The sequence below is a fragment of the Tachypleus tridentatus genome, unplaced genomic scaffold, assembly GCF_004210375.1.
Source record: "Tachypleus tridentatus isolate NWPU-2018 unplaced genomic scaffold, ASM421037v1 Hic_cluster_1, whole genome shotgun sequence".
Lineage (NCBI taxonomy): Eukaryota > Metazoa > Arthropoda > Merostomata > Xiphosura > Limulidae > Tachypleus > Tachypleus tridentatus.
In genome coordinates, this window is record NW_027467777.1 from 23,913,372 (window position 1) to 23,940,725 (window position 27,354).

The 27,354-nt window shown below is 33.2% G+C and overlaps 1 protein-coding gene across 1 annotated transcript in view; it reads left to right on the forward strand.

The window, feature by feature from the left end:
- Window positions 1-27,354, forward strand: part of LOC143241719 (uncharacterized) — a 92,919-nt gene that overhangs the window by 5,287 nt on the left and 60,278 nt on the right. The window contains exon 3 of the mRNA XM_076484945.1: window positions 22,730-22,809. Within this exon, the coding sequence (XP_076341060.1) occupies window positions 22,730-22,809 (80 nt within the window). The remainder of the gene's footprint in view (window positions 1-22,729; window positions 22,810-27,354) is intronic.

Consider the following 27,354-nt stretch of genomic DNA (forward strand, 5'->3'; position numbering starts at 1 on the left):
ATAAACCGAAACATTTTGAGAGCCTTAATGTACCCTACCAATCTAAAATAAAGATAAAAGTTTCCCAGAACGTTAAAATCAAAGGTTGAATTCCCGGCGTTGGACACAGCAAATAACTCCAGAGCCGCAGGTTACCAACCTCTAATCTATTCGATAGATACATATTTGTAAACCTATTTTAAAACAGTGGACTTAACATTAAATGTTTGCATATGCAACGGAAACAAAATGTTGAACTACATTATTGTTACCGGTGGAGACATAGCAATATATGGCTATACTAAAATAGCTGACATGTCAGTAGATATGTTGATATGGTGGACATAACGCTGGGGTAGTGTACTAAAATAGCTAACACGTCATTAGATACGTTGATACAATGGGCATAATACTATAAGGCTGTACTAATATGCTGATATGTCATATACAAATGACGTAGATAAACTAAACCAAAAACTCCTGTCTTTAGTGAACAGTCACATTATGTATAACACAGTATTACTGTACAAGTCACGTACATAAACTAAACCAACAACACCTGTCTTTGAGAGGAATCAGACTGTGTGGAACACAGTATTACTGTACAAGTCACGTAGATAAACTAAACCAACAACTCTCGTCCTTAATGAACAGTCAGACTGTGTTTAACACAGTATTACTGTACAAGTGACGTACATAAACTAAACCAACACCTCCTACCTTTAGTGAACAGTCATACTGTGTATAACACAGTATTACTGTACAAGTCACGTACATAAACTAAACCAACACCTCCTACCTTTAGTGAACAGTCATACTGTGTATAACACAGTATTACTGTACAAGTCACGTAGATAAATTAAACCAACAACTCCTACCTTTAGTGAACAGTCATACTGTGTATAACACAGTATTACTGTACAAGTGACATACATAAACTAAACCAAAACCTCCTACCTTTAGTGAACAGTCATACTGTGTATAACACAGTATTACTGTACAAGTCACGTAGATAAATTAAACCAACAACTCCTACCTTTAGTGAACAGTCATACTGTGTATAACACAGTATTACTGTACAAGTCACGTAGATAAATTAAACCAACAACTCCTACCTTTAGTGAACAGTCAGATTGTAAAAACACACAGTATTACTGTACAAGTGACGTAGATAAACTAAATTGACAACTCAAGTCCTTAATGAACAGTCAGACTGTGTTTAACACAGTATTACTGTACAAGTGACGTACATAAACTAAACCAACACCTCCTACCTTTAGTGAACAGTCATACTGTGTATAACACAGTATTACTGTATAAGTCACGTAGATAAATTAAACCAACAACTCCTACCTTTAGTGAACAGTCAGATTGTAAAAAACACAGTATTACTGTACAAGTGACGTAGATAAACTAAACCAACAACTCTCGTCCTTAATGAACAGTCAGACTGTGTTTAACACAGTATTACTGTACAAGTGACGTAGCTAAACTAAACCAACAACTCTTGTCCTTAATGAACAGTCAGACTGTGTTTAACACAGTATTACTGTACTATTAACTCAACACACAGATACACTTGTGGGGCTGGACACCTACTGATAAGGTAATATATAATACAGTATGGGTGTTGTAAAGTTTCCTCACGCTGTACTTACTATTAAATATTGTTTTTATTTGTTTATTTTTTGATGTGAAGTGTGTTTGTATATGTTTATTTTCTGATGTGAAGTATGTTTGTATGTTTATTTTGTGATGTGAAGTATGTTTGTATATGTTTATTTTGTGATGTGAAGTGTGTTTGTATATGTTTATTTTGTGATGTGAAGTGTGTTTGTATATGTTTATTTTGTGATGTGAAGTATGTTTGTATATGTTTATTTTCTGATGTGAAGTATGTTTGTATATGTTTATTTTCTGATGTGAAGTATGTTTGTATATGTTTATTTTGTGATGTGAAGTGTGTTTGTATATGTTTATTTTCTGATGTGAAGTATGTTTGTATATTTTGTGATTATTGTTTGTGATGTGATGTGAGTGTGTTTGTATATGTTTATTTTGTGATGTGAAGTGTGTTTGTATATGTTTATTTTGTGATGTGATGTTTGTATGTTTATGTTTGTATGTTTGTATATGTTTATTTTGTGATGTGAAGTATGTTTGTATATGTTTATTTTGTGATGTGAAGTGTGTTTGTTATGTTTATTTGTGATGTGATTTTGTGTGTTTGTATATGTTTATTTTGTGATGTGAAGTGTGTTTGTATATGTTTATTTTGTGATGTGAAGTATGTTTGTATATGTTTATTTTGTGATGTGAAGTATGTTTGTATATGTTTATTTTGTGATGTGTATATATGTTTATTTTCTGATGTGAAGTATGTTTGTATATGTTTATTTTCTGATGTGAAGTGTGTTTGTATATGTTTATTTTTTGATGTGAAGTGTGTTTGTATATGTTTATTTTCTGATGTGAAGTGTGTTTGTATATGTTTATTTTCTGATGTGAAGTATGTTTGTATATGTTTATTTTGTGATGTGAAGTGTGTTTGTATATGTTTATTTTGTGATGTGAAGTATGTTTGTATATGTTTATTTTGTGATGTGAAGTGTGTTTGTATATGTTTATTTTGTGATGTGAAGTGTGTTTGTATATGTTTATTTTGTGATGTGAAGTATGTTTGTATGTTTATTTTGTGATGTGAAGTATGTTTGTATATGTTTATTTTGTGGTGTGAAGTATGTTTGTATATGTTTATTTTGTGATGTGAAGTGTGTTTGTATATGTTTATTTTGTGATGTAAAGTGTGTTTGTATATGTTTATTTTGTGATGTGAAGTGTGTTTGTATATGTTTATTTTGTGATGTGAAGTGTGTTTGTATATGTTTATTTTGTGATGTGAAGTATGTTTGTATATGTTTATTTTGTGATGTGAAGTATGTTTGTATATGTTTATTTTGTGATGTGAAGTATGTTTGTATATGTTTATTTTCTGATGTGAAGTATGTTTGTATATGTTTATTTTGTGATGTGAAGTATGTTTGTATATGTTTATTTTGTGATGTGAAGTATGTTTGTATATGTTTATTTTGTGATGTGAAGTATGTTTGTATGTTTATTTTGTGATGTGAAGTATGTTTGTATATGTTTATTTTGTGGTGTGAAGTATGTTTGTATATGTTTATTTTGTGATGTGAAGTGTGTTTGTATATGTTTATTTTGTGATGTGAAGTGTGTTTGTATATGTTTATTTTTTGATGTGAAGTGTGTTTGTATATGTTTGTTTTGTGATGTGAAGTATGTTTGTATATGTTTATTTTCTGATGTGAAGTATGTTTGTATATGTTTATTTTCTGATGTGAAGTATGTTTGTATATGTTTATTTTCTGATGTGAAGTGTGTTTGTATATGTTTATTTTTTGATGTGAAGTGTGTTTGTATATGTTTATTTTGTGATGTGAAGTATGTTTGTATATTTTTTTTGTCATGTAAATTACTACATCGGTCGTGCAGTGTTATTATACAATGAATAACAGTTTACTATTGATTGTAGTAATATCCATTGTTATATTCTGTTATTTTATCAGTTATGTTGATTGTAGTAATATCCACTGTTATATTCTGTTATTTTATCAGTTATGTTTACCAGAACAACACGTATCTCTACCGTACCTTAGTGAACCGCTTGTTTGTGGGCTTTATTGTTCGAAGGAGAACACCGTAGTTCCTGGGCTGTGCTGATTCACCCTTTGTGGAATTCGAAATATTAGTGTTCAACGCTTGGATAAGTGTTGAAGAAATGTGTCTTTCAGTTGACCGGTTTCACTTTGATTAGTCCTATAATACTTTTCATCTCTGCTGCTGGTAACCCCGCACGTGCCCAGCGACGTATCAACCACGTGTGATTAGGCACCTTCTTTAAGGGATTTCCCGCAAGATATATATATATATATATATCCAACCGAAGTAATGTGAAAACAGGAAATTATTAAATGTGTAATGGTTTTATTTTTAAAAAGTTGACTTAACATTAAAAGGAATGAATGTAAAAATTACAACATTAACTTACCGTAATGGTATGAAATTACCGAAATGCAGAAGACATTATTATGTACATTATATGTTGTCCGTAATGGTATGAAATTACCGAAATACAGAAGACATTATTATGTACGTTATATGTTGTTTCTGGACGCTAACAGTGTCAGAGTACTCTGATGTTTTTGTAATTACGAAACTTAATCAGACATTTCAAGAGGTGTTCTTTCTCTCGGTGTACACAGCAGATGACCCACTGTGACTTTGCTGTAACAAAACTCACACATGCTTTCTCAGTTGAGTCTCCTGAAGGCTAAGTGGCAAGCCTTTGGGCTGACACTACTAAAAATTGGGTTTAGATACTTGTTGTGGACACAGCACAGATTGCCCACTGTGTAGCTTCATGCTTAACAACAACAAACAATCAGGTTGATTTAAAGAAGAATTGATATAGTGTTCACATATGAATATTTCTGTGCATGGAGCGCAGGAAGCATTATACAGTGAACCATTTCTTCTGCACAAGGAATCTAAGTGATTTACCTGAAAACTGTAAAACAAAACTATTGCACGTTTCAAAGCTTGACAGAGAGTGGTTAGACAGCACTGGTGGTGTTGCTTCTTGTTTACTGTGTCGTCCTGCGCAACAATGTCACTAAACATGATCAGAATTGTGAGTTGTGAAAAAACAAGTGTGACGGTCAGTCCTGTCCTTCGTAACTTTGTTTAGCACAAACCAGTTACCACGTTGAAAGCGAAACAAAATCTTTGTGGCCGTTGACTGGCTAGCTTCTCTCTTATCAGTAATTCGAAATTAGGGATGACTACACATGATCCAGGTGTCTTTCACCAGAAACGTCTACGAATGACCCAAAGATTTGTCATTATAAACAGATATACATGACCCACAGGTCTGTCATTAGACCGGGTTAGGTTTTTCATCAGGGACAGTTACAATGATCCAGGAGATTTTCATTAGGGACGGTTACATATGATCCAAGAGTCTCTCATTAGAAACGGTTACATATAACCCAGGAGTCTCTCATTAAGAACGGTTACATATAACCCAGGAGTATCTCATTAAGGACGGTTACATATAACCCAAGAGTCTCTCATTAGGGACGGTTACATATAACCAGGAGTATCTCATTAAGGACGGTTACATATAACCCAGGAGTCTCTCATTAGGGACGATTACATATAACCCAGGAGTATCTCATTAAGGACGGTTGCATATAACCCAGGAGTATCTCATTAAGAACGGTTACATATAACCCAGGAGTATCTCATTAAGGACGGTTACATATAACTCAGGAGTATCTCATTAGGGACGGTTCCATATAACCCAGGAGTATCTCATTAGGGACGGTTACATATAACTCAAGAGTCTCTCATTAGGGACGGTTACATATAACTCAGGAGTATCTCATTAAGGACGGTTACATATAACCCAGGAATCTCTCATTAGAGACAGCTACATGTAACCCTGGGATCTCTCATTAAGGACGGTCACATATGACTCCCAGGTATCTGGCTACGAACGTCTACAAACTTCTAGAAATATTAAAAACGAATAATTCACTGTTACAGGCAGACATTTCTAGAGGAGCGTTTAATACAACCAGACCATCATTTTAAAGTCAAAGAGTAATTCACTGTTACAGGCAGACATTTCTAGAGCGTTTGATACAACCAGACATCATCTTAATGTCAAAGAGTAATTCACTGTTACAGGCAGACATTTCTAGAACGTTTAATACAACCAGACCATCATCTTAATGTCAAAGAGTAATTCACTGTTACAAGCAGACATTTCTAGAGCGTTTGATACAACCAGACATCATCTTAATGTCAAGGAGTAATTCACTGTTACAGGCAGACATTTCTAGAGCGTTTGATACAACCAGACATCATCTTAATGTCAAAGAGTAATTCACTGTTACAGGCAGACATTTCTAGAACGTTTGATACAACCAGACATCATCTTAATGTCAAAGAGTAATTCACTGTCACAGGCAGACATTTCTAGAGCGTTTAATACAACCAGACATCATCTTAATGTCAAAGAGTAATTCACTGTCACAAGCAGACATTTCTAGAGCGTTTAATACAACCAGACCGTCATCTTAATGTCAAAGAGTAATTCACTGTCACAAGCAGACATTTCTAGAGCGTTTAATACAACCAGACATCATCTTAATGTCAAAGAGTAATTCACTGTCACAAGCAGACATTTCTAGAGCGTTTAATACAACCAGACCGTCATCTTAATGTCAAAGAGTAATTCACTGTCACAGGCAGACATTTCTAGAGCGTTTGATACAACCAGACATCATCTTAATGTCAAAGAGTAATTCACTATTACAGGCAGACATTTCTAGAGCGTTTGATACAACCAGACATCATTTTAATGTCAAAGAGTAATTCACTGTTACAGGCAGACATTTCTAGAGCGTTTAATACAACCAGACATCATCTTAATGTCAAAGAGTAATTCACTGTCACAGGCAGACATTTCTAGAGCGTTTAATACAACCAGACCATCATCTTAATGTCAAAGAGTAATTCACTGTTACAGGCAGACATTTCTAGAGCGTTTAATACAACCAGACCGTCATCTTAATGTCAAAGAGTAATTCACTGTCACAGGCAGACATTTCTAGAGCGTTTAATACAACCAGACCGTCATCTTAATGTCAAAGAGTAATTCACTATCACAGGCAGACATTTCTAGAGTGTTTGATACAACCAGACATCATCTTAATGTCAAAGAGTAATTCACTGTCACAAGCAGACATTTCTAGAGCGTTTGATACAACCAGACATCATCTTAATGTCAAAGAGTAATTCACTGTTACAGGCAGACATTTCTAGAGCGTTTGATACAACCAGACATCATCTTAATGTCAAAGAGTAATTCACTGTCACAGGCAGACATTTCTAGAGTGTTTGATACAACCAGACCGTCATCTTAATGTCAAAGAGTAATTCACTGTCACAAGCAGACATTTCTAGAGCGTTTGATACAACCAGACATCATCTCAATTTCAAAGAGTAATTCACTGTTACAGGCAGACATTTCTAGAGCGTTTGATACAACCAGACCATCATCTTAATGTGAAAGTTTCTTTGATATATCCACAGAATGAAACTTAGGAACTGACAACTGGAGATGAAATTTACAAACGAAGGCAGAAAGGCATGTAGATGCTTTCTTTAGTTGAAACAGCGGGCGTATTTAAAAATATTTCACTACCTTTTTATCGTGAGTGTGTGGGTCAACCATAATACTTTTCGTATCCTATAATATAACTAGTTCTTCTATTAATAATTCAAATATATAAGTACTATCGTAAACACACTTAGAAAATTAACGCTAACGGCTACAAAGGCAGATTATTGTGACCAGCATTAGGACCTCTTGAGACCATGTGGTATTCTAACCCAGACTAAGGCACTTCACATGAAGTATTCTAGTGACCAGTTTTAATCGATTTTTAAGAATTCATTGTTACTGTAACTTAGCTTTGCAACTTCGTTATAGTGAAACAAACACTACATTCAAGGTTAACATAGGAACTCTTTAAATTCCTGAAGGTTTAGTTGGAAAAGACCATTAGAAAAAATTAGCAAATGTGTTTTGTTTCATTGTAGAGAAAACAGTGAAGTTGGATGAATAGAGATAGTAGTGAAGTATTTAAATATTGTGAAGTTAGATAAATTGGGAAATTAGTGGAGTTAGATGAATAGAAAAACTTGGGAAATTAGATGAATAGAGAAATTATTGAAGTATTTAAATATAGAGAAGTTTTGTGAACAGAGAAACTAGTATAATATTTAAATATAGTGAAGTCACATGAATAGAGAAACTAGTGACATATTTAAATATAGAGAAGCTAGAGGAATAGAAAAACTGGTGAATCATTTAAATATAGTGAAGTCACATGAATAGAGAAACTAGTGACATATTTAAATATAGTGAAGCTAGAGGAATAGAAAAACTGGTGAATCATTTAAATATAGTGAAGTTTTGTGAATAGAGAAACAAGTGAAGTATTTAAATATAGTGAAGTTGACAGATGGATAGACTAGTGAATTATTCAAATATATATGAAGTAGACAGATGTAAGGAATAGTTAAGTATTGAAATATGGTGATGAAGACAGATGTAGAGGCTAGTGCAGTCCTTAAATGTGGTGAGGTAGACAAATGTAAAGACTGGTCAATTATTTATATGTAATGAAGTGTTTAAATATAGTGAAGTTAGATTAATAGAGAAACTAGTGTAGTGTTTAAATATAGTGAAGTTAGATGAATAGAGAAACTAGTGTAGTGTTTAAATATAGTGAAGTTAGATGAATAGAGAAACTAGTGTAGTGTTTAAATATAGTGAAGTTAGATGAATAGAGAAACTAGTGTAGTGTTTAAATATAGTGAAGTTTACAGAAGTAAATACTAGTGAAGTATTTAAATGTTGTGAAGCCAGATGAATATAGAAAGTAATGAAATATTTAAATGTAGTGAAGTAGACAGATGTAGAGACAGGTGAAGAAGATATTAGTATCCTTTCCAAAGTGTTACATGTGTTTTTTTTCTAAACTTCCATAAAGTACATTATGTTATTATCTTTTCTGAAGTTACAACGTGTTCTTATCTTCCATACTTCCATAAAGTGCATTATGTTATTATCTTTTCTGAAGTTACAACGTGTTCTTATCTTCCATACTTCCATAAAGTACATTATGATATTATCTTTTCTGAAGTTACAACGTGTTCTTATCTTCCATACTTCCATAAAGTGCATTATGTTATTATCTTTTCTGAAGTTACAACGTGTTCTTATCTTCCATACTTCCATAAAGTACATTATGATATTATCTTTTCTGAAGTTACAACGTGTTCTTATCTTCCATACTTCCATAAAGTACATTATGATATTATCTTTTCTGAAGTTACAACGTGTTCTTATCTTCCAAACTTCCATAAAGTACATTGTGTTATTATCTTTTCTGAAGTTACAACGTGTTCTTATCTTCCGTACTTCCATAAGGTACCTTATGTTATTATCCTTTCTAAAGTGTAACACGGCTTCTTATCTTCCGTACTTCCATAAGGTACCTTATGTTATTATCCTTTCTAAAGTGTAACACGTCTTCTTATCTTCCGTACTTCCATAAGCTAAATTATGTTTTTATCCTTTCTAAAGTATATGTGTTCTTATCTTCCGTACTTCCGTTATATACCTTATGTTATTATCTTTTCTGAAGTTACAACGTGTTCTTATCTTCCATACTTCCATAAAGTACATTATGTGTTCTTGTCTTCCGTACTTCCATAAGCTAAATTATGTTTTTATCCTTTCTAAAGTGTAACACGTTTTCTTATCTTCCATAAGCTACATTATGTTATTACAAGCTATATTATATTATTATCCTTTCTAAAGTGTTACTTGTATTCTTATATTCCCTAAGGTACATTATATTATTATCCTTCATAAGATATATTAGTGTTTAGATTTAGTTCGACTACTTGTTTGAATCAGTATTTCTCTTGTCTCCTTTCTCCACGTTTTGATATTAAATATTAATCTATGTCTAAATGTTTTGTTTGGAAATTTGGTTATTTTCCAAATTATAACATCCTTGAAAAGAACGTTTAATTACGTCTTCGAACGTTTGGGGCTAAATAATAGATTTATAAAAAAACACTGTGGTTAACCTCTTTGTATTGATAAATGTTGTATTTACTGATAGTTTTATTAAACATAAATATTTGGCATGGCAAGTTACCAAGACAGTTTCACTGACGGACGAAAATCTCCAACCTAATATAAATATTATCAAACTGAGACAAAAATAACACATTCTGCAATTAGAATAGAGACCCCAGAAAAACGAATAGACTCTTCCACTAGAAGCAGCCAGATATCGCGCACGTGTAGTTCTCTAGCGTTTTAAACTTGCTTCTTGGTAGCGGACGTTTGTAGAAGATAACGGTTTTAATATCTTGGTTCAGTGTCCCAGTCAATCTCTGTATTACAGCGGAAAGAGAGAACCTTAGATCTGTCTGTGAAAAACAGTAATCATTGAACACATAAACCTAAAACAGTTATATAAAAACTGTAAACTCGTATAGCTTACTCCAGAAGATAAACTGACCCTGTCAACTAATTACTAAGGTAAGCTTTATTCCAGTTTGGTACAACGATTAATGATTCTATTGTGATTCCATTTTATCATTATTTAATCGCAATCCTGGATCTATGTGACCACGAAGGGGTTGGATTTGGTGGTTTTGTTAACTGGACGTGATAGGTGAATTACAATTTTGAGTGTAGTACTTAGACTTTTAGGCTTGGAAGAAGGGATATCTGGTCCCTTTCCAAGGAACTAATGTGCTGAAACTAACAGTAAGTTGTAGACTCAACTAAACGTTTACATAGCTGTCTAGTCCTAGATTTTCCCACCCACATCACTTGTCTTTAATCACTTAAAGGATGGTACCATGAAACTGCTATATAAATGCGAGATGTTTGTCTCTGTTTCTTGTTATAAATAACGAAATTCTATGTCTACACATCTTACAGTTACAAAAGTGCATAATTCTTACTAGCACGAAGTTACGCTCTAAACATATTGTCGCTAGTTAATTAACAAATTGAAAATTGTTAATTGTTACCGACATTTATAGCTTAGTGTAACAAGCAACTGGTTCATTTGTAAGAGTATTGTTACCGACATTTATAGCTTACAGTGTAACAACAAAATGGTTCATTTGTAAGAGTATTGTTACCGACATTTATAGCTTACAATGTAACAAGAAACTGGTTCATTTGTAAGAGTATTGTTACCGACATTTATAGCTTACAGTGTAACAAGCAACTGGTTCATTTGTAAGAGTATTGTTACCGACATTTATAGCTTACAGTGTAACAAGAAACTGGTTCATTTGTAAGAGTATTGTTACCGACATTTATAGCTTACAGTGTAACAAGAAACTGGTTCATATGTAAGAGTATTGTTACCGACATTTATAGCTTAGTGTAACAAGCAACTGGTTCATTTGTAAGAGTATTGTTACTGACATTTATAGCTTACAGTGCAACAAGAAACTGGTTCATATGTAAGAGTATTGTTACCGACATTTATATCTTACAGTGTAACAAGAAACTGGTTCATTTGTAAGACTATTGTTACCAACATTTATAGCTTAGTGTAACAAGCAACTGGTTCATTTGTAAGAGTATTGTTACCGACATTTATAGCTTACAGTGTAACAACAAAATGGTTCATTTGTAAGAGTATTGTTACCGACATTTATAGCTTACAATGTAACAAGAAACTGGTTCATTTGTAAGAGTATTGTTACCGACATTTATAGCTTACAGTGTAACAAGCAACTGGTTCATTTGTAAGAGTATTGTTACCGACATTTATAGCTTACAGTGTAACAAGAAACTGGTTCATTTGTAAGAGTATTGTTACCGACATTTATAGCTTACAGTGTAACAAGAAACTGGTTCATATGTAAGAGTATTGTTACCGACATTTATAGCTTAGTGTAACAAGCAACTGGTTCATTTGTAAGAGTATTGTTACTGACATTTATAGCTTACAGTGCAACAAGAAACTGGTTCATATGTAAGAGTATTGTTACCGACATTTATATCTTACAGTGTAACAAGAAACTGGTTCATTTGTAAGACTATTGTTACCAACATTTATAGCTTAGTGTAACAAGCAACTGGTTCATTTGTAAGAGTATTGTTACCGACATTTATAGCTTACAGCATAACAAGAAACTGGTTCATTGTAAGAGTATTGTTACCGACATGTATAGCTTACAGTGTAACAAGAAACTGGTTCATATGTAAGAGTATTGTTACCGACATTTATAGCTTACAGCATAACAAGAAACTGGTTCATTTGTAAGAGTATTGTTACCGACATGTATAGCTTACAGTGTAACAAGCAACTGGTTCATTTGTAAGAGCATTGTTACCGATATTTATAGTTTACAGTGTAACAAGCAACTGGTTCATTTGTAAGAGTATTGTTACCGACATGTATAGCTTACAGTGTAACAAGAAACTGGTTCATTTGTAAGAGTATTGTTACCGATATTTATAGCTTACAGTGTAACAAGAAACTGGTTCATATGTAAGAGTATTGTTACCGACATTTATAGCTTACAGTGTAACAAGAAACTGGTTCATATGTAAGAGTATTGTTACCGACATTTATAGCTTACAGCATAACAAGAAACTGGTTCATTTGTAAGAGTATTGTTACCGACATGTATAGCTTACAGTGTAACAAGAAACTGGTTCATTTGTAAGAGCATTGTTACCGATATTTATAGCTTACAGTGTAACAAGCAACTGGTTCATTTGTAAGAGTATTGTTACCGATATTTATAGCTTACAGTGTAACAAGCAACTGGTTCATTTGTAAGAGTATTGCTACCGACATTTATAGCTTACAGCATAACAAGAAACTGGTTCATTTGTAAGAGTATTGTTACCGACATGTATAGCTTACAGTGTAACAAGAAACTGGTTCATTTGTAAGAGTATTGTTACCGATATTTATAGCTTACAGTGTAACAAGAAACTGGTTCATTTGTAAGACTATTGTTACCAACATTTATAGCTTAGTGTAACAAGCAACTGGTTCATTTGTAAGAGTATTGTTACCGACATGTATAGCTTACTGTGTAACAAGCAACTGGTTCATTTGTAAGAGTATTGTTACTGACATTTATAGCTTACAGTGTAACAAGCAACTGGTTCATTTGTAAGAGTATTGTTACCGACATTTATAGCTTACTGTGTAACAAGCAACTGGCTCATTTGTAAGAGTATTGTTACTGACATTTATAGCTTACAGTGTAACAAGAAACTGGTTCATATGTAAGAGTATTGTTACCGACATTTATATCTTACAGTGTAACAAGAAACTGGTTCATTTGTAAGAGTATTGTTACCGATATTTATAGCTTACAGTGTAACAAGAAACTGGTTCATTTGTAAGAGATTTGTTACCGACATGTATAGCTTACAGTGTAACAAGAAACTGGTTCATTTGTAAGACTATTGTTACCAACATTTATAGCTTAGTGTAACAAGCAACTGGTTCATTTGTAAGAGTATTGTTACCGACATGTATAGCTTACAGTGTAACAAGAAACTGGTTCATTTGTAAGAGTATTGTTACCGATATTTATAGCTTACAGTGTAACAAGAAACTGGTTCATTTGTAAGAGTATTGTTACCGATATTTATAGCTTACAGTGTAACAAGAAACTGGTTCATTTGTAAGACTATTGTTACCGACATTTATAGCTTAGTGTAACAAGAAACTGGTTCATTTGTAAGAGTATTGTTACCGACATTTATAGCTTACAGTGTAACAAGAAACTGGTTCATATGTAAGAGTATTGTTACCGACATTTATAGCTTACAGTGTAACAAGAAACTGGTTCATATGTAAGAGTATTGTTACCGACATTTATAGCTTACAGCATAACAAGAAACTGGTTCATTTGTAAGAGTATTGTTACCGACATGTATAGCTTACAGTGTAACAAGAAACTGGTTCATATGTAAGAGTATTGTTACCGACATTTATAGCTTACAGCATAACAAGAAACTGGTTCATTTGTAAGAGTATTGTTACCGACATGTATAGCTTACAGTGTAACAAGAAACTGGTTCATTTGTAAGAGCATTGTTACCGATATTTATAGCTTACAGTGTAACAAGCAACTGGTTCATTTGTAAGAGTATTGTTACCGACATGTATAGCTTACAGTGTAACAAGAAACTGGTTCATTTGTAAGAGTATTGTTACCGATATTTATAGCTTACAGTGTAACAAGAAACTGGTTCATTTGTAAGACTATTGTTACCAACATTTATAGCTTAGTGTAACAAGCAACTGGTTCATTTGTAAGAGTATTGTTACCGACATTTATAGCTTACAGTGTAACAAGAAACTGGTTCATATGTAAGAGTATTGTTACCGACATTTATAGCTTACAGTGTAACAAGAAACTGGTTCATATGTAAGAGTATTGTTACCGACATTTATAGCTTACAGCATAACAAGAAACTGGTTCATTTGTAAGACTATTGTTACCAACATTTATAGCTTAGTGTAACAAGCAACTGGTTCATTTGTAAGAGTATTGTTACCGACATTTATAGCTTACAGTGTAACAACAAAATGGTTCATTTGTAAGAGTATTGTTACCGACATTTATAGCTTACAATGTAACAAGAAACTGGTTCATTTGTAAGAGTATTGTTACCGACATTTATAGCTTACAGTGTAACAAGAAACTGGTTCATTTGTAAGAGTATTGTTACCGACATTTATAGCTTACAGTGTAACAAGAAACTGGTTCATTTGTAAGAGTATTGTTACCGACATTTATAGCTTACAGTGTAACAAGAAACTGGTTCATATGTAAGAGTATTGTTACCGACATTTATAGCTTAGTGTAACAAGCAACTGGTTCATTTGTAAGAGTATTGTTACTGACATTTATAGCTTACAGTGCAACAAGAAACTGGTTCATATGTAAGAGTATTGTTACCGACATTTATATCTTACAGTGTAACAAGAAACTGGTTCATTTGTAAGACTATTGTTACCGACATTTATAGCTTAGTGTAACAAGCAACTGGTTCATTTGTAAGAGTATTGTTACCGACATTTATAGCTTACAGCATAACAAGAAACTGGTTCATTGTAAGAGTATTGTTACCGACATGTATAGCTTACAGTGTAACAAGAAACTGGTTCATATGTAAGAGTATTGTTACCGACATTTATAGCTTACAGCATAACAAGAAACTGGTTCATTTGTAAGAGTATTGTTACCGACATGTATAGCTTACAGTGTAACAAGAAACTGGTTCATTTGTAAGAGCATTGTTACCGATATTTATAGTTTACAGTGTAACAAGCAACTGGTTCATTTGTAAGAGTATTGTTACCGACATGTATAGCTTACAGTGTAACAAGAAACTGGTTCATTTGTAAGAGTATTGTTACCGATATTTATAGCTTACAGTGTAACAAGAAACTGGTTCATATGTAAGAGTATTGTTACCGACATTTATAGCTTACAGTGTAACAAGAAACTGGTTCATATGTAAGAGTATTGTTACCGACATTTATAGCTTACAGCATAACAAGAAACTGGTTCATTTGTAAGAGTATTGTTACCGACATGTATAGCTTACAGTGTAACAAGAAACTGGTTCATTTGTAAGAGCATTGTTACCGATATTTATAGCTTACAGTGTAACAAGCAACTGGTTCATTTGTAAGAGTATTGTTACCGATATTTATAGCTTACAGTGTAACAAGCAACTGGTTCATTTGTAAGAGTATTGCTACCGACATTTATAGCTTACAGCATAACAAGAAACTGGTTCATTTGTAAGAGTATTGTTACCGACATGTATAGCTTACAGTGTAACAAGAAACTGGTTCATTTGTAAGAGTATTGTTACCGATATTTATAGCTTACAGTGTAACAAGAAACTGGTTCATTTGTAAGACTATTGTTACCAACATTTATAGCTTAGTGTAACAAGCAACTGGTTCATTTGTAAGAGTATTGTTACCGACATGTATAGCTTACTGTGTAACAAGCAACTGGTTCATTTGTAAGAGTATTGTTACTGACATTTATAGCTTACAGTGTAACAAGCAACTGGTTCATTTGTAAGAGTATTGTTACCGACATTTATAGCTTACTGTGTAACAAGCAACTGGCTCATTTGTAAGAGTATTGTTACTGACATTTATAGCTTACAGTGTAACAAGAAACTGGTTCATATGTAAGAGTATTGTTACCGACATTTATATCTTACAGTGTAACAAGAAACTGGTTCATTTGTAAGAGTATTGTTACCGATATTTATAGCTTACAGTGTAACAAGAAACTGGTTCATTTGTAAGAGATTTGTTACCGACATGTATAGCTTACAGTGTAACAAGAAACTGGTTCATTTGTAAGACTATTGTTACCAACATTTATAGCTTAGTGTAACAAGCAACTGGTTCATTTGTAAGAGTATTGTTACCGACATGTATAGCTTACAGTGTAACAAGAAACTGGTTCATTTGTAAGAGTATTGTTACCGATATTTATAGCTTACAGTGTAACAAGAAACTGGTTCATTTGTAAGAGTATTGTTACCGATATTTATAGCTTACAGTGTAACAAGAAACTGGTTCATTTGTAAGACTATTGTTACCGACATTTATAGCTTAGTGTAACAAGAAACTGGTTCATTTGTAAGAGTATTGTTACCGACATTTATAGCTTACAGTGTAACAAGAAACTGGTTCATATGTAAGAGTATTGTTACCGACATTTATAGCTTACAGTGTAACAAGAAACTGGTTCATATGTAAGAGTATTGTTACCGACATTTATAGCTTACAGCATAACAAGAAACTGGTTCATTTGTAAGAGTATTGTTACCGACATGTATAGCTTACAGTGTAACAAGAAACTGGTTCATATGTAAGAGTATTGTTACCGACATTTATAGCTTACAGCATAACAAGAAACTGGTTCATTTGTAAGAGTATTGTTACCGACATGTATAGCTTACAGTGTAACAAGAAACTGGTTCATTTGTAAGAGCATTGTTACCGATATTTATAGCTTACAGTGTAACAAGCAACTGGTTCATTTGTAAGAGTATTGTTACCGACATGTATAGCTTACAGTGTAACAAGAAACTGGTTCATTTGTAAGAGTATTGTTACCGATATTTATAGCTTACAGTGTAACAAGAAACTGGTTCATTTGTAAGACTATTGTTACCAACATTTATAGCTTAGTGTAACAAGCAACTGGTTCATTTGTAAGAGTATTGTTACCGACATTTATAGCTTACAGTGTAACAAGAAACTGGTTCATATGTAAGAGTATTGTTACCGACATTTATAGCTTACAGTGTAACAAGAAACTGGTTCATATGTAAGAGTATTGTTACCGACATTTATAGCTTACAGCATAACAAGAAACTGGTTCATTTGTAAGACTATTGTTACCAACATTTATAGCTTAGTGTAACAAGCAACTGGTTCATTTGTAAGAGTATTGTTACCGACATTTATAGCTTACAGTGTAACAAGAAACTGGTTCATATGTAAGAGTATTGTTACCGACATTTATAGCTTACAGTGTAACAAGAAACTGGTTCATATGTAAGAGTATTGTTACCGACATTTATAGCTTACAGCATAACAAGAAACTGGTTCATTTGTAAGAGTATTGTTACCGACATGTATAGCTTACAGTGTAACAAGAAACTGGTTCATTTGTAAGAGCATTGTTACCGATATTTATAGCTTACAGTGTAACAAGCAACTGGTTCATTTGTAAGAGTATTGTTACCGATATTTATAGCTTACAGTGTAACAAGCAACTGGTTCATTTGTAAGAGTATTGCTACCGACATTTATAGCTTACAGCATAACAAGAAACTGGTTCATTTGTAAGAGTATTGTTACCGACATGTATAGCTTACAGTGTAACAAGAAACTGGTTCATTTGTAAGAGTATTGTTACCGATATTTATAGCTTACAGTGTAACAAGAAACTGGTTCATTTGTAAGACTATTGTTACCAACATTTATAGCTTAGTGTAACAAGCAACTGGTTCATTTGTAAGAGTATTGTTACCGACATTTATATCTTACAGTGTAACAAGAAACTGGTTCATTTGTAAGAGTATTGTTACCGATATTTATAGCTTACAGTGTAACAAGAAACTGGTTCATTTGTAAGACTATTGTTACCGACATTTATAGCTTAGTGTAAGAAGCAACTGGTTCATTTGTAAGAGTATTGTTACCGACATTTATATCTTACAGTGTAACAAGAAACTGGTTCATATGTAAGAGTATTGTTACCGACATTTATATCTTACAGTGTAACAAGAAACTGGTTAGTTTGTAATATTATTGTTACTGACATTTATAGTCAGTAATTTATTCTGATTGTTCAATAACGAACAGTTAGGTAAATGAAATTAACAAAAAACATATGTTGATTAAAAACCAAACTTTTTCAACAGGGTTTCTATAATTATGGAATGCAAAGCTGTGAAAACGGAGAAAAAGTCGTCTTTAAACGATTATTTCTCAGGGGCTGTCTGATATTCCCAAAGTGTAGTGTAGTGAGACAAGTATTCCAGAATGAAGTTTTGTTATTGTTTTATTATGAGGATAATATTTCGACAGATCAAAAAGCTTTAATTACGAATAACAATAATGTAGGCTCCCGAAATGGTTATCAGTTTATATCCCTGACAAAACCCTATACAAATACTACTTATTAAAATACGAGCAAATAACACGAAAGAACATTAGGCCTACATGTGTGATTGCTTTTCTTACCAGCTTTTGGACATACGACCGTTTAAAATATCGGACTGTTACTATTATGGCTTTCTGGAATATCTCTTTGCATGTTTTTGAATTTCACTTACTTAATTTAGCAGTGTGAGACTAGAAAGGCAGCACCACCAACTCTCGGGCGAGCCTTTTACCAACAAATAGTGGGATTGACCATACACATTATAACGTCCTCACGGTAGAAAGGGTAAGCATGTTTGATGTTACAGGGATTCGACGTGTTTTTTTTATTATTATAATTTCTTTGATACAAATCTCATACAAAGTAGTTTTTGTTTTGTTTCTTAAGACAAATAGCTCATGTTCTGGAGAGTATAATATTCGTGTTTAAGACAAACAACCCCCGTTCTAGAGAGTATAATATTCGTGTTTAAGGCAAACAACCCCGTTCTAGAGAGTATAATGGTAGTGTTTAAGACAAACAACCCCCGTTCTAGAGAGTATAATGGTAGTGTTTAAGACAAACAACCCCCGTTCTAGAGAGTATAATGGTAGTGTTTAAGACAAACAACCCCCGTTCTAGAGAGTATAATGGTAGTGTTTAAGACAAACAACCCCTGTTCTAGAGAGTATAATGTTAGTGTTCAAGACAAACAACTTCTGTTCTAGAGAGTACAATGGTAGTGTTTGTTTCTTAAAATAAATAACTTTTGTTCTGGAGAGTATAATGGTTGTGTTTGTTTCTTAAGACAAACAACCTCTATGCTAGAGAATAGAAGACAAACATTTTATATTTTGTTATTTATTTTTACTAAATGTATCTTATTATATTCATATTTCCAACCATCTATGGATGCTCGGCTCTTAGCCGAGTGTGGAAATTGATTGAATACACGACTGGCTTGGGAAAAGTATGTTTTATTCTGTCCAATACTAAAGAAAGTAGTTAATTTAACGTGAAAGGAATCTTATATTTGTCCAACGGTAAACTAGACTAAAGTGAGTGAAGCCATAATACTAATGTAGTCGACTTTTACTTGTGACAGTAAAACAAACCTAACGTTTCACGGAAAACAACCAATATTACGTCTGACCAGGCGTGGTGATGCACATAGCGTGTTGGACTATGACTCTGAAAGTCCAAGTGTTGAGATGGAAACACATGATCCTCAAAATGATAGTTATGAGTAGCGCAAGAGGTGGAGGTGCCGACAATACCCCAAGCTCTCAGTTGTGGTTTTATAACTTTTAAAATTGGGTTTCTGTCCCCATAACAGACACAGTACAGACAACAAATAAACAATTTGTTCTCCATTTCCAAACTAAGGACAGGTATCACATATAATCCAGAATATTTTATATAGTTTTGCACACATTTCAGAAAACAACAAAAAATTACGTCACTTTCTCCAGTTGCACGTGACTGATACTAAAAAAAAAAGTGACGTCATGCTCTTAATAAAATTGGACGGGCTTAATGTTCGTGCGCGTAACCTTCCATACATACTTGTATTTTATGTCAATATTTATTTAAGTTTTAGAGTATGCAAAAACAGCTTAATCAAAAAGAAAAAATATTGTGGTACTTGTGGTTTCGTTTTCGTTTATTTTAGGAGATAGAGGTATGTATTCTCCTTTACTAATTCAGTGTCGTGTACACAAAACTTAGACAAGAAAAGTTTGCTATGGTACTTGTGGTTTCGTTGTTAGGGGTGGGTGGGTTCGCTGCCACTCTGTATGTAATACCTTACTGATCATTCAATCTCCAACTGTTTGTCTCATGATAAATATTGATTACGACATCACCACTACATTCGTGAGGCTTGGTGATTACATTTCTCAGCCTACCTAGATCCCACGCGGTTCGACCCCCGCTCTACCTTGGCCGCCTGACTTAAAACATGCCTCTAAAAGGACCAGCACTGTCTTCCGTTACGTGCTTGACCTATTATGTTGGTAACCCGGACAGTGTGCAAGAGCTTATGCGATTGAATAACCATATATCGTGTGTGCATGACAACGTATACCGCTAGAGGGCGTAAGTCTTAAGCTCCTCTACCATCATACACTTTGAATACACTAGGTCTTGTTTTATATACAGACTATACATCGTAAGTATTGTGTTATATAGACAGAAGGTACAGTATAACATAGGTGTTGTGTTGTGCAGACTATACATCGTAAGTATTGTGTTATATAGACAGAAGATACAGTATAACATAGGTGTTGTGTTATGCAGACAGAAGGTACACTATAACATAGGTGTTGTGTTATATAGACAGAAGGTACAGTATAACATAGGTGTTGTGTTATGCAGACAGAAGGTACAGTATAACATAGGTGTTGTGTTATGCAGACAGAAGGTACAGTATAACATAGGTGTTGTGTTATGCAGACAGAAGGTACACTATAACATAGGTGTTGTGTTATATAGACAGAAGGTACAATATAACATAGGTGTTGTGTTATGCAGACAGAAGGAACAGTATAACATAGGTGTTGTGTTATGCAGACAGAAGGTACAGTATAACATAGGTGTTGTGTTATGCAGACAGTAGGTCCAGTATAACATAGGTGTTGTGTTATGCAGACAGAAGGTACAGTATAACATAGGTGTTGTGTTATGCAGACAGAAGGTACAGTATAACATAGGTGTTGTGTTATGCAGACAGAAGGTACAGTATAACATAGGTGTTGTGTTATGCAGACAGAAGATACAGTATAACATATGTATTGTGTTATACAGACTAAAGGTCCAGTATAACATAGGTGTTGTGTGATAAAGACTGAAGGCCCCATATAACGTAGGTGTTGTGTTATAGAGACTAAAGGTGCAGTATAACACAGGTATTGTGTTATAGAGACTAAAAGTGCAGTATATAGCATAGGTATTGTGTTGTACAGACTAAAGGTCCACTATAAAATGGGTATTGTGTTATACAGAATCAAGGTCCAGTATCGCACGTCTGGTGTTATAGTTACACGTTATCTATTGCTTTCAATACCGTGCAAATATCATAATCAATAATGGGAACATTATGACGTCATGGTCACATCCACTATTCGTTGGTAAAGAACAGTTTAATAATTGGCGGTGGGTGTTGTTGATTAGGGACAACTACCGCAGATAACCCATCAGTAATTCAACACAACATTAAAGAGAAATAAAGCTTTAACCAGATACAGTGTAGTTGAAATACTCTTGAATAATCTTAACTTTTAGTACCTTTAACTAGATATAGTGTAGTTGAAATACTCTTGAATAATCTTTACTTTCAGTACCTTTAACTAGGTATAGTGTAGTTGAAATACTCTTGAATAATCTTTACTTTCAGTACCTTTAACTAGATACAGTGTAGTTGAAATACTCTTGAATAATCTTTACTTTCAGTGTCTTTAACTAGATATAGTGCAGTTGAAATACTCTTGAATAATCTTTACTTTCAGTACTTTTAACTAGATATAGTGTAGTTGAAATACTCTTGAATAATCTTTACTTTCAGTACCTTTAACTAGATATAGTGCAGTTGAAATACTCTTGAATAATCTTTACTTTCAGTACTTTTAACTAGATATAGTGTAGTTGAAATACTCTTGAATAATCTTTACTTTCAGTACCTTTAACTAGATATAGTGCAGTTGAAATACTCTTGAATAATCTTTACTTTCAGTACTTTTAACTAGATATAGTGTAGTTGAAATACTCTTGAATAATCTTTACTTTCAGTACCTTTAACTAGATATAGTGCAGTTGAAATACTCTTGAATAATCTTTACTTTCAGTACTTTTAACTAGATATAGTGTAGTTGAAATACTCTTGAATAATCTTTACTTTCAGTACCTTTAACTAGATATAGTGTAGTTGAAATACTCTTGAATAATCTTTACTTTCAGTGTCTTTAACTAGGTATAGTGTAGTTGAAATACTCTTGAATAATCTTTACTTTCAGTGTCTTTAACTAGATATAGTGCAGTTGAAATACTCTTGAATAATCTTTACTTTCAGTACCTTTAACTAGGTATAGTGTAGTTGAAATACTCTTGAATAATCTTTACTTTCAGTACCTTTAACTAGGTATAGTGTAGTTGAGAAACTGTGTGTTGATGACGGATGGTGTTTTAGTTGTACTGTTTATGTTTCTCAACTTTTGTTTTTTAAAGAATTATTTTAAAAATACTTAGACGTATTTAAAGTATGGCAATATTGGCTCTTGTCCAAGGCTGGAGCTTGTTGGCTGAGTTAGAAATATCTGTTGTTTTGTATAGGGAAATTTTCGTAATCCACCAAATAAAGACTGGATTGTACCTTTCTCTTCCGTAGGGTGTTATTGAACCGGAAAGTGAAACTGTATTCTCTCTGGCAGCTCTCGTGCTTCAGGAAGTTTCCGGAGATTACTGTGAGTAAGTATTGATAACCCTAACATGAAAAGAAACCAAAACCCACTTGTGTTGATGTTTGTATGCCCAGTTCGGTAAGTGCACGTTCTATCAAAACATGTCCTACTAAATCAATATTTGAAACAAAATATTTCGTATATATAGGTAACTATTTAGGTAAAGTGTATTAGTCTATAGAAATATTTTTTTTTAAGTTTCAGTTTTTTACGATAAAGGTGTATGCGTGTTTTATAAATAATCTAAAACGACAGGTGTGATTAAAGCTACGAGCGCACGTGGCTGTTTATAACTGTCTTTGTAACTTCTAATCAAGAATGATTATTGAATAACGTGCGGGTTTTCAAGGTGATTGAGAAGTTACATCGGTATTCTGAGTGGGCAGAGTTTTTAAGCAATAAACCTTCATGTCGGGTTTATCTTTATAAGAAACAACCTAAGAGATACCTACAAACAGTCTTACCTCGCATGCTCTAACTATTGTGTGGTGGTGTTTTCTCTTTTTCCTGCACTTAACTGTTCTCAGAGTTTATCCAGAGATTCTTTATTCTACACAGTTTTGTTTTGAACCAAAGTCGTCTTCTATTCCGTGTACTAACCTGACGTATCGTCTACTTCATGTCGTAAAGGCCCATCTCAAATTGAACGCCAATCGTACTTGTTAACCACAAGGATTCTATTCTTCAAGGTTTCGTATGAAGCATAATTCGTGAGTTTGTAGAGCTTTGTGTAGAAAGCGACACTTTTGACTTGCGTTAGAAACGTCACTGTGTTAAGACTAGTTTTATTTCAACTCGAGAAACACCAAGGAATAAAAACTCCGTTGATTTTAATTAAAAAGTGTTTTCTTCTGGTATGTTGCATTGACTTGTTTTATCTTCCACATCATTTTCCAATGGTGTATTCCATAAATATGAATTCAGGGTTTCAGTAACCGTGGTGGACATAGTATAGATCGTCCATTGTTCAGCTTTCGTTAAACGTCAAATATTTGATTAAAGAGGGCGTTCTAGGGCATCTTTTTTTTACATTTCTGGATATTATAAATACACTGTTGTCTTTCACATTGCACACACACAGAGAGAGAGAGAGAGAGAGACAAACATTACGCTGTGGAAACTAAATAAATGACGTTTTAAGTCGCTGGAGTAACTTCCTTCAATTACACAGCGTCCGTCATCGAAATGTAGTTGTGACGTCACTTTAAAAACTTCTCGTTACGACTAACAAGTTACAGTCTGTAGGGTAAGTATAACACTTTCAGCGTTGAGTTAGATGATGTCTTATCTCCTCAACATGGGTCAATCAAAGTGACATCTACGTGATTCTTGGGTATTCTGTTAAAGATAGGTAGTTCAATCAAAGTGACATCTACGTGATTCTTGGGTATTCTGTTAAAGATAGGTAGTTCAATCAAAGTGGCATCTACGTGATTCTTGGGTATTCTGTTAAAGATAGGTAGCTCAAACTAAAAGTAATGTTCATGGACTCCAAACTATCTCTAACTTCATTTGGTATACATGGTGTCGTGCTACCACCAATGTTATAAAAGACGATGGTGCAGGTTGATGTATTAGTTTAACCAACCGGAAATAACATGTTAATTAGAGACTTCTTTTGGGCACAGATTACGTGACATTCAGAAGCACTTACATTCAACTGATTTTCTTAGAACTTTGTGTGGTGTCGCTTGGTAACTACACAGGATTGTGGGGAATTCGAATTTTATTGTTGACATACAGCGGCTGTACATCATCGAATTTAATACTGTTAGCCTCAGATATCAGGCTATCTAAAAGTTCTAAATAAAACTTCAATAGAAATGAAATAGAGGGTGTGTAGAAAGGATAAACATGTATGTTATGTATATCACTAAAAACATTTAAAACAGACATGTGTTTGTCTTACCCTAGTTTTTGTATACTTTAGTACCAGCATAACATAGTCGTCACAAAATTTTATGTCCAAGAACACATCTTTATGACCAATATCTTGATGTCCAAAAACAAATTTTTATGACCAATATCTTGATAACAAAAGCACATATTTTTGACCTATACCTCGATAAACAAGAACACATCTCTATAACCAACATCTTGATAAACAAAAACACATATTTTTGACCAATACCTCGATAAACAAGAACACATCTTTATGTCCAATATCTCGATAAACAAAAACACATCTTTATGTCCAATATATTGATGTCCAAGAACACGTCTTTATAACCAATATCTTGATAACAAAAACACATCTTAATATCCAATATCTCGATAAACAAATACACATCTTTATCACCAATACTTCATGTCCAAGAATACATTTTAACAAACATTTGTTGGAAACCTATGACAACATGAATATTATATTTTCCTCTGAATATACCAAACTAACAGGTGCCATAGATTACCAGTGATTTCATACCAAACTAACAGGTGCCATAGATTACAAGTGATTTCATACCAAACTAACAGGTGCCATAGATTACCAGTGATTTCATACCAAACTAACAGGTGCCATAGATTACCAGTGATTTCATACCAAACTAACAGGTGCCATAGATTACAAGTGATTTCATACCAAACTAACAAATGCCATAGATTACAAGTGATTTCATACCAAACTAACAGGTGCCATAGATTACCAGTGATTTCATACCAAACTAACAGGTGCCACAGATTACCAATGATTTCATATTCAAATGGGATTACGTGAATTAAACCTTTATGAAAAGCCTCCAAACAGGAAATTGAATTAAGAACCCAAACGCTGATTGTAGTTAGCCATGTTTGTTGACCACGTTTGTTAATCGCGTTTGTTAACCATGTTTGTTGACCAACCACGTTTGTTAATTGTGTTTGTTAATCATGTTTGTTGACCACGTTTGTTAACCATGTTTGTTAATCACGTTTGTTAACCACGTTTGTTAACCATGTTTGTTAATCATGTTTGTTGACCAACCACGTTTGTTAATCGTGTTTGTTAATCACGTTTGTTAACCATGTTTGTTAATCATGTTTGTTGACCACGTTTGTTAACCATGTTTGTTAATCGTGTTTGTTAATCACATTTGTTAACCACGTTTGTTAACCATGTTTGTTAATCACGTTTGTCAACCATGTTTGTTGACCAACCACGTTTGTTAATCGTGTTTGTTAATCACGTTTGTTAGCCATGTTTGTTAATCGTGTTTGTTAATCACGTTTGTTAACCATGTTTGTTAATCGTGTTTGTTAATCACGTTTGTTAACCACGTTTGTTAACCATGTTTGTTAATCATGTTTGTTGACCAACCACGTTTGTTAATCACGTTTGTTAACCATGTTTGTTAATCACGTTTGTTAATCGTGTTTGTTAACCACGTTTGTTAATCATGTTTGTTAACCACGTTTGTTAACCATGTTTGTTGACCATGTTTGTTAATCATGTTTGTCACGTGTTTTATATATTTTATTTCTCCTTTGGTATTGAAATAGACACTTCAGATTTCCCAACGTTGATTTAGTTGACGTAACCTAGGTATTTCTATCTTTGTATTAAATAAACACTTCATCTTTGTTTATATTGTTTTAGTTGACGTAACCAAGGTATTTCTATCTTTGTATGAAATAAACACTTCACCTTTGTTTATATTGTTTTAGTTGACGTAACCTAGGTATTTCTATCTTTGTATTTAAATAAACACTTTACCTTTGTTTATATTGTTTTAGTTGACGTAACCAAGGTATTTCTATCTTTGTATGAAATAAACACTTCACCTTTGTTCATATTGTTTCAGTTGACGTAACCTAGGTATTTCTATCTTTGTATTTAAATAAACACTTTACCTTTGTTTATATTGTTTCAGTTGACGTAACCTAGGTCTTTTTATCTTTGTATTTAAATAAACACTTCAGCTTTGTTTATATTGTTTTAGTTGACGTAACCTAGGTCTTTTTATCTTTGTATTTAAATAATCACTTTACCTTTGTTTATATTGTTTCAGTTGACGTAACCTAGGTCTTTTTATCTTTGTATTTAAATAAACACTTTACCTTTGTTTATATTGTTTCAGTTGACGTAACCTAGGTCTTTTTATCTTTGTATTTAAATAAACACTTCAGCTTTGTTTATATTGTTTTAGTTGACGTAACCTAGGTATTTATATTTTGTGTTTAAATAAACACTTCATCTTTGTTTATATTGTTTTAGTTGGGGTAACCAAGGTATTTATATTTTGTGTTTAAATAAACATTTCAACTTTCTCAACAGAATAAATTTTTAGTTGTAAGTGTTTTGGCACATTTGTTTAATACAACGATACAGTGATCAGGTAAGTAACCAAAGTATTTATATTTTGTGTTTAAATAAACATTTCAACTTTCTCAATAGAATAAATTTTTAGTTGTAAGTGTTTTGGCACATTTGTTTAATACAACGATACAGCGATCAGGTAAGTAACCAAGGTATTTATATTTTGTGTTTAAATAAACATTTCAACTTTCTCAATAGAATAAATTTTTAGTTGTAAGTGTTTTGGCACATTTGTTTAATACAACGATCAGGTAAGTA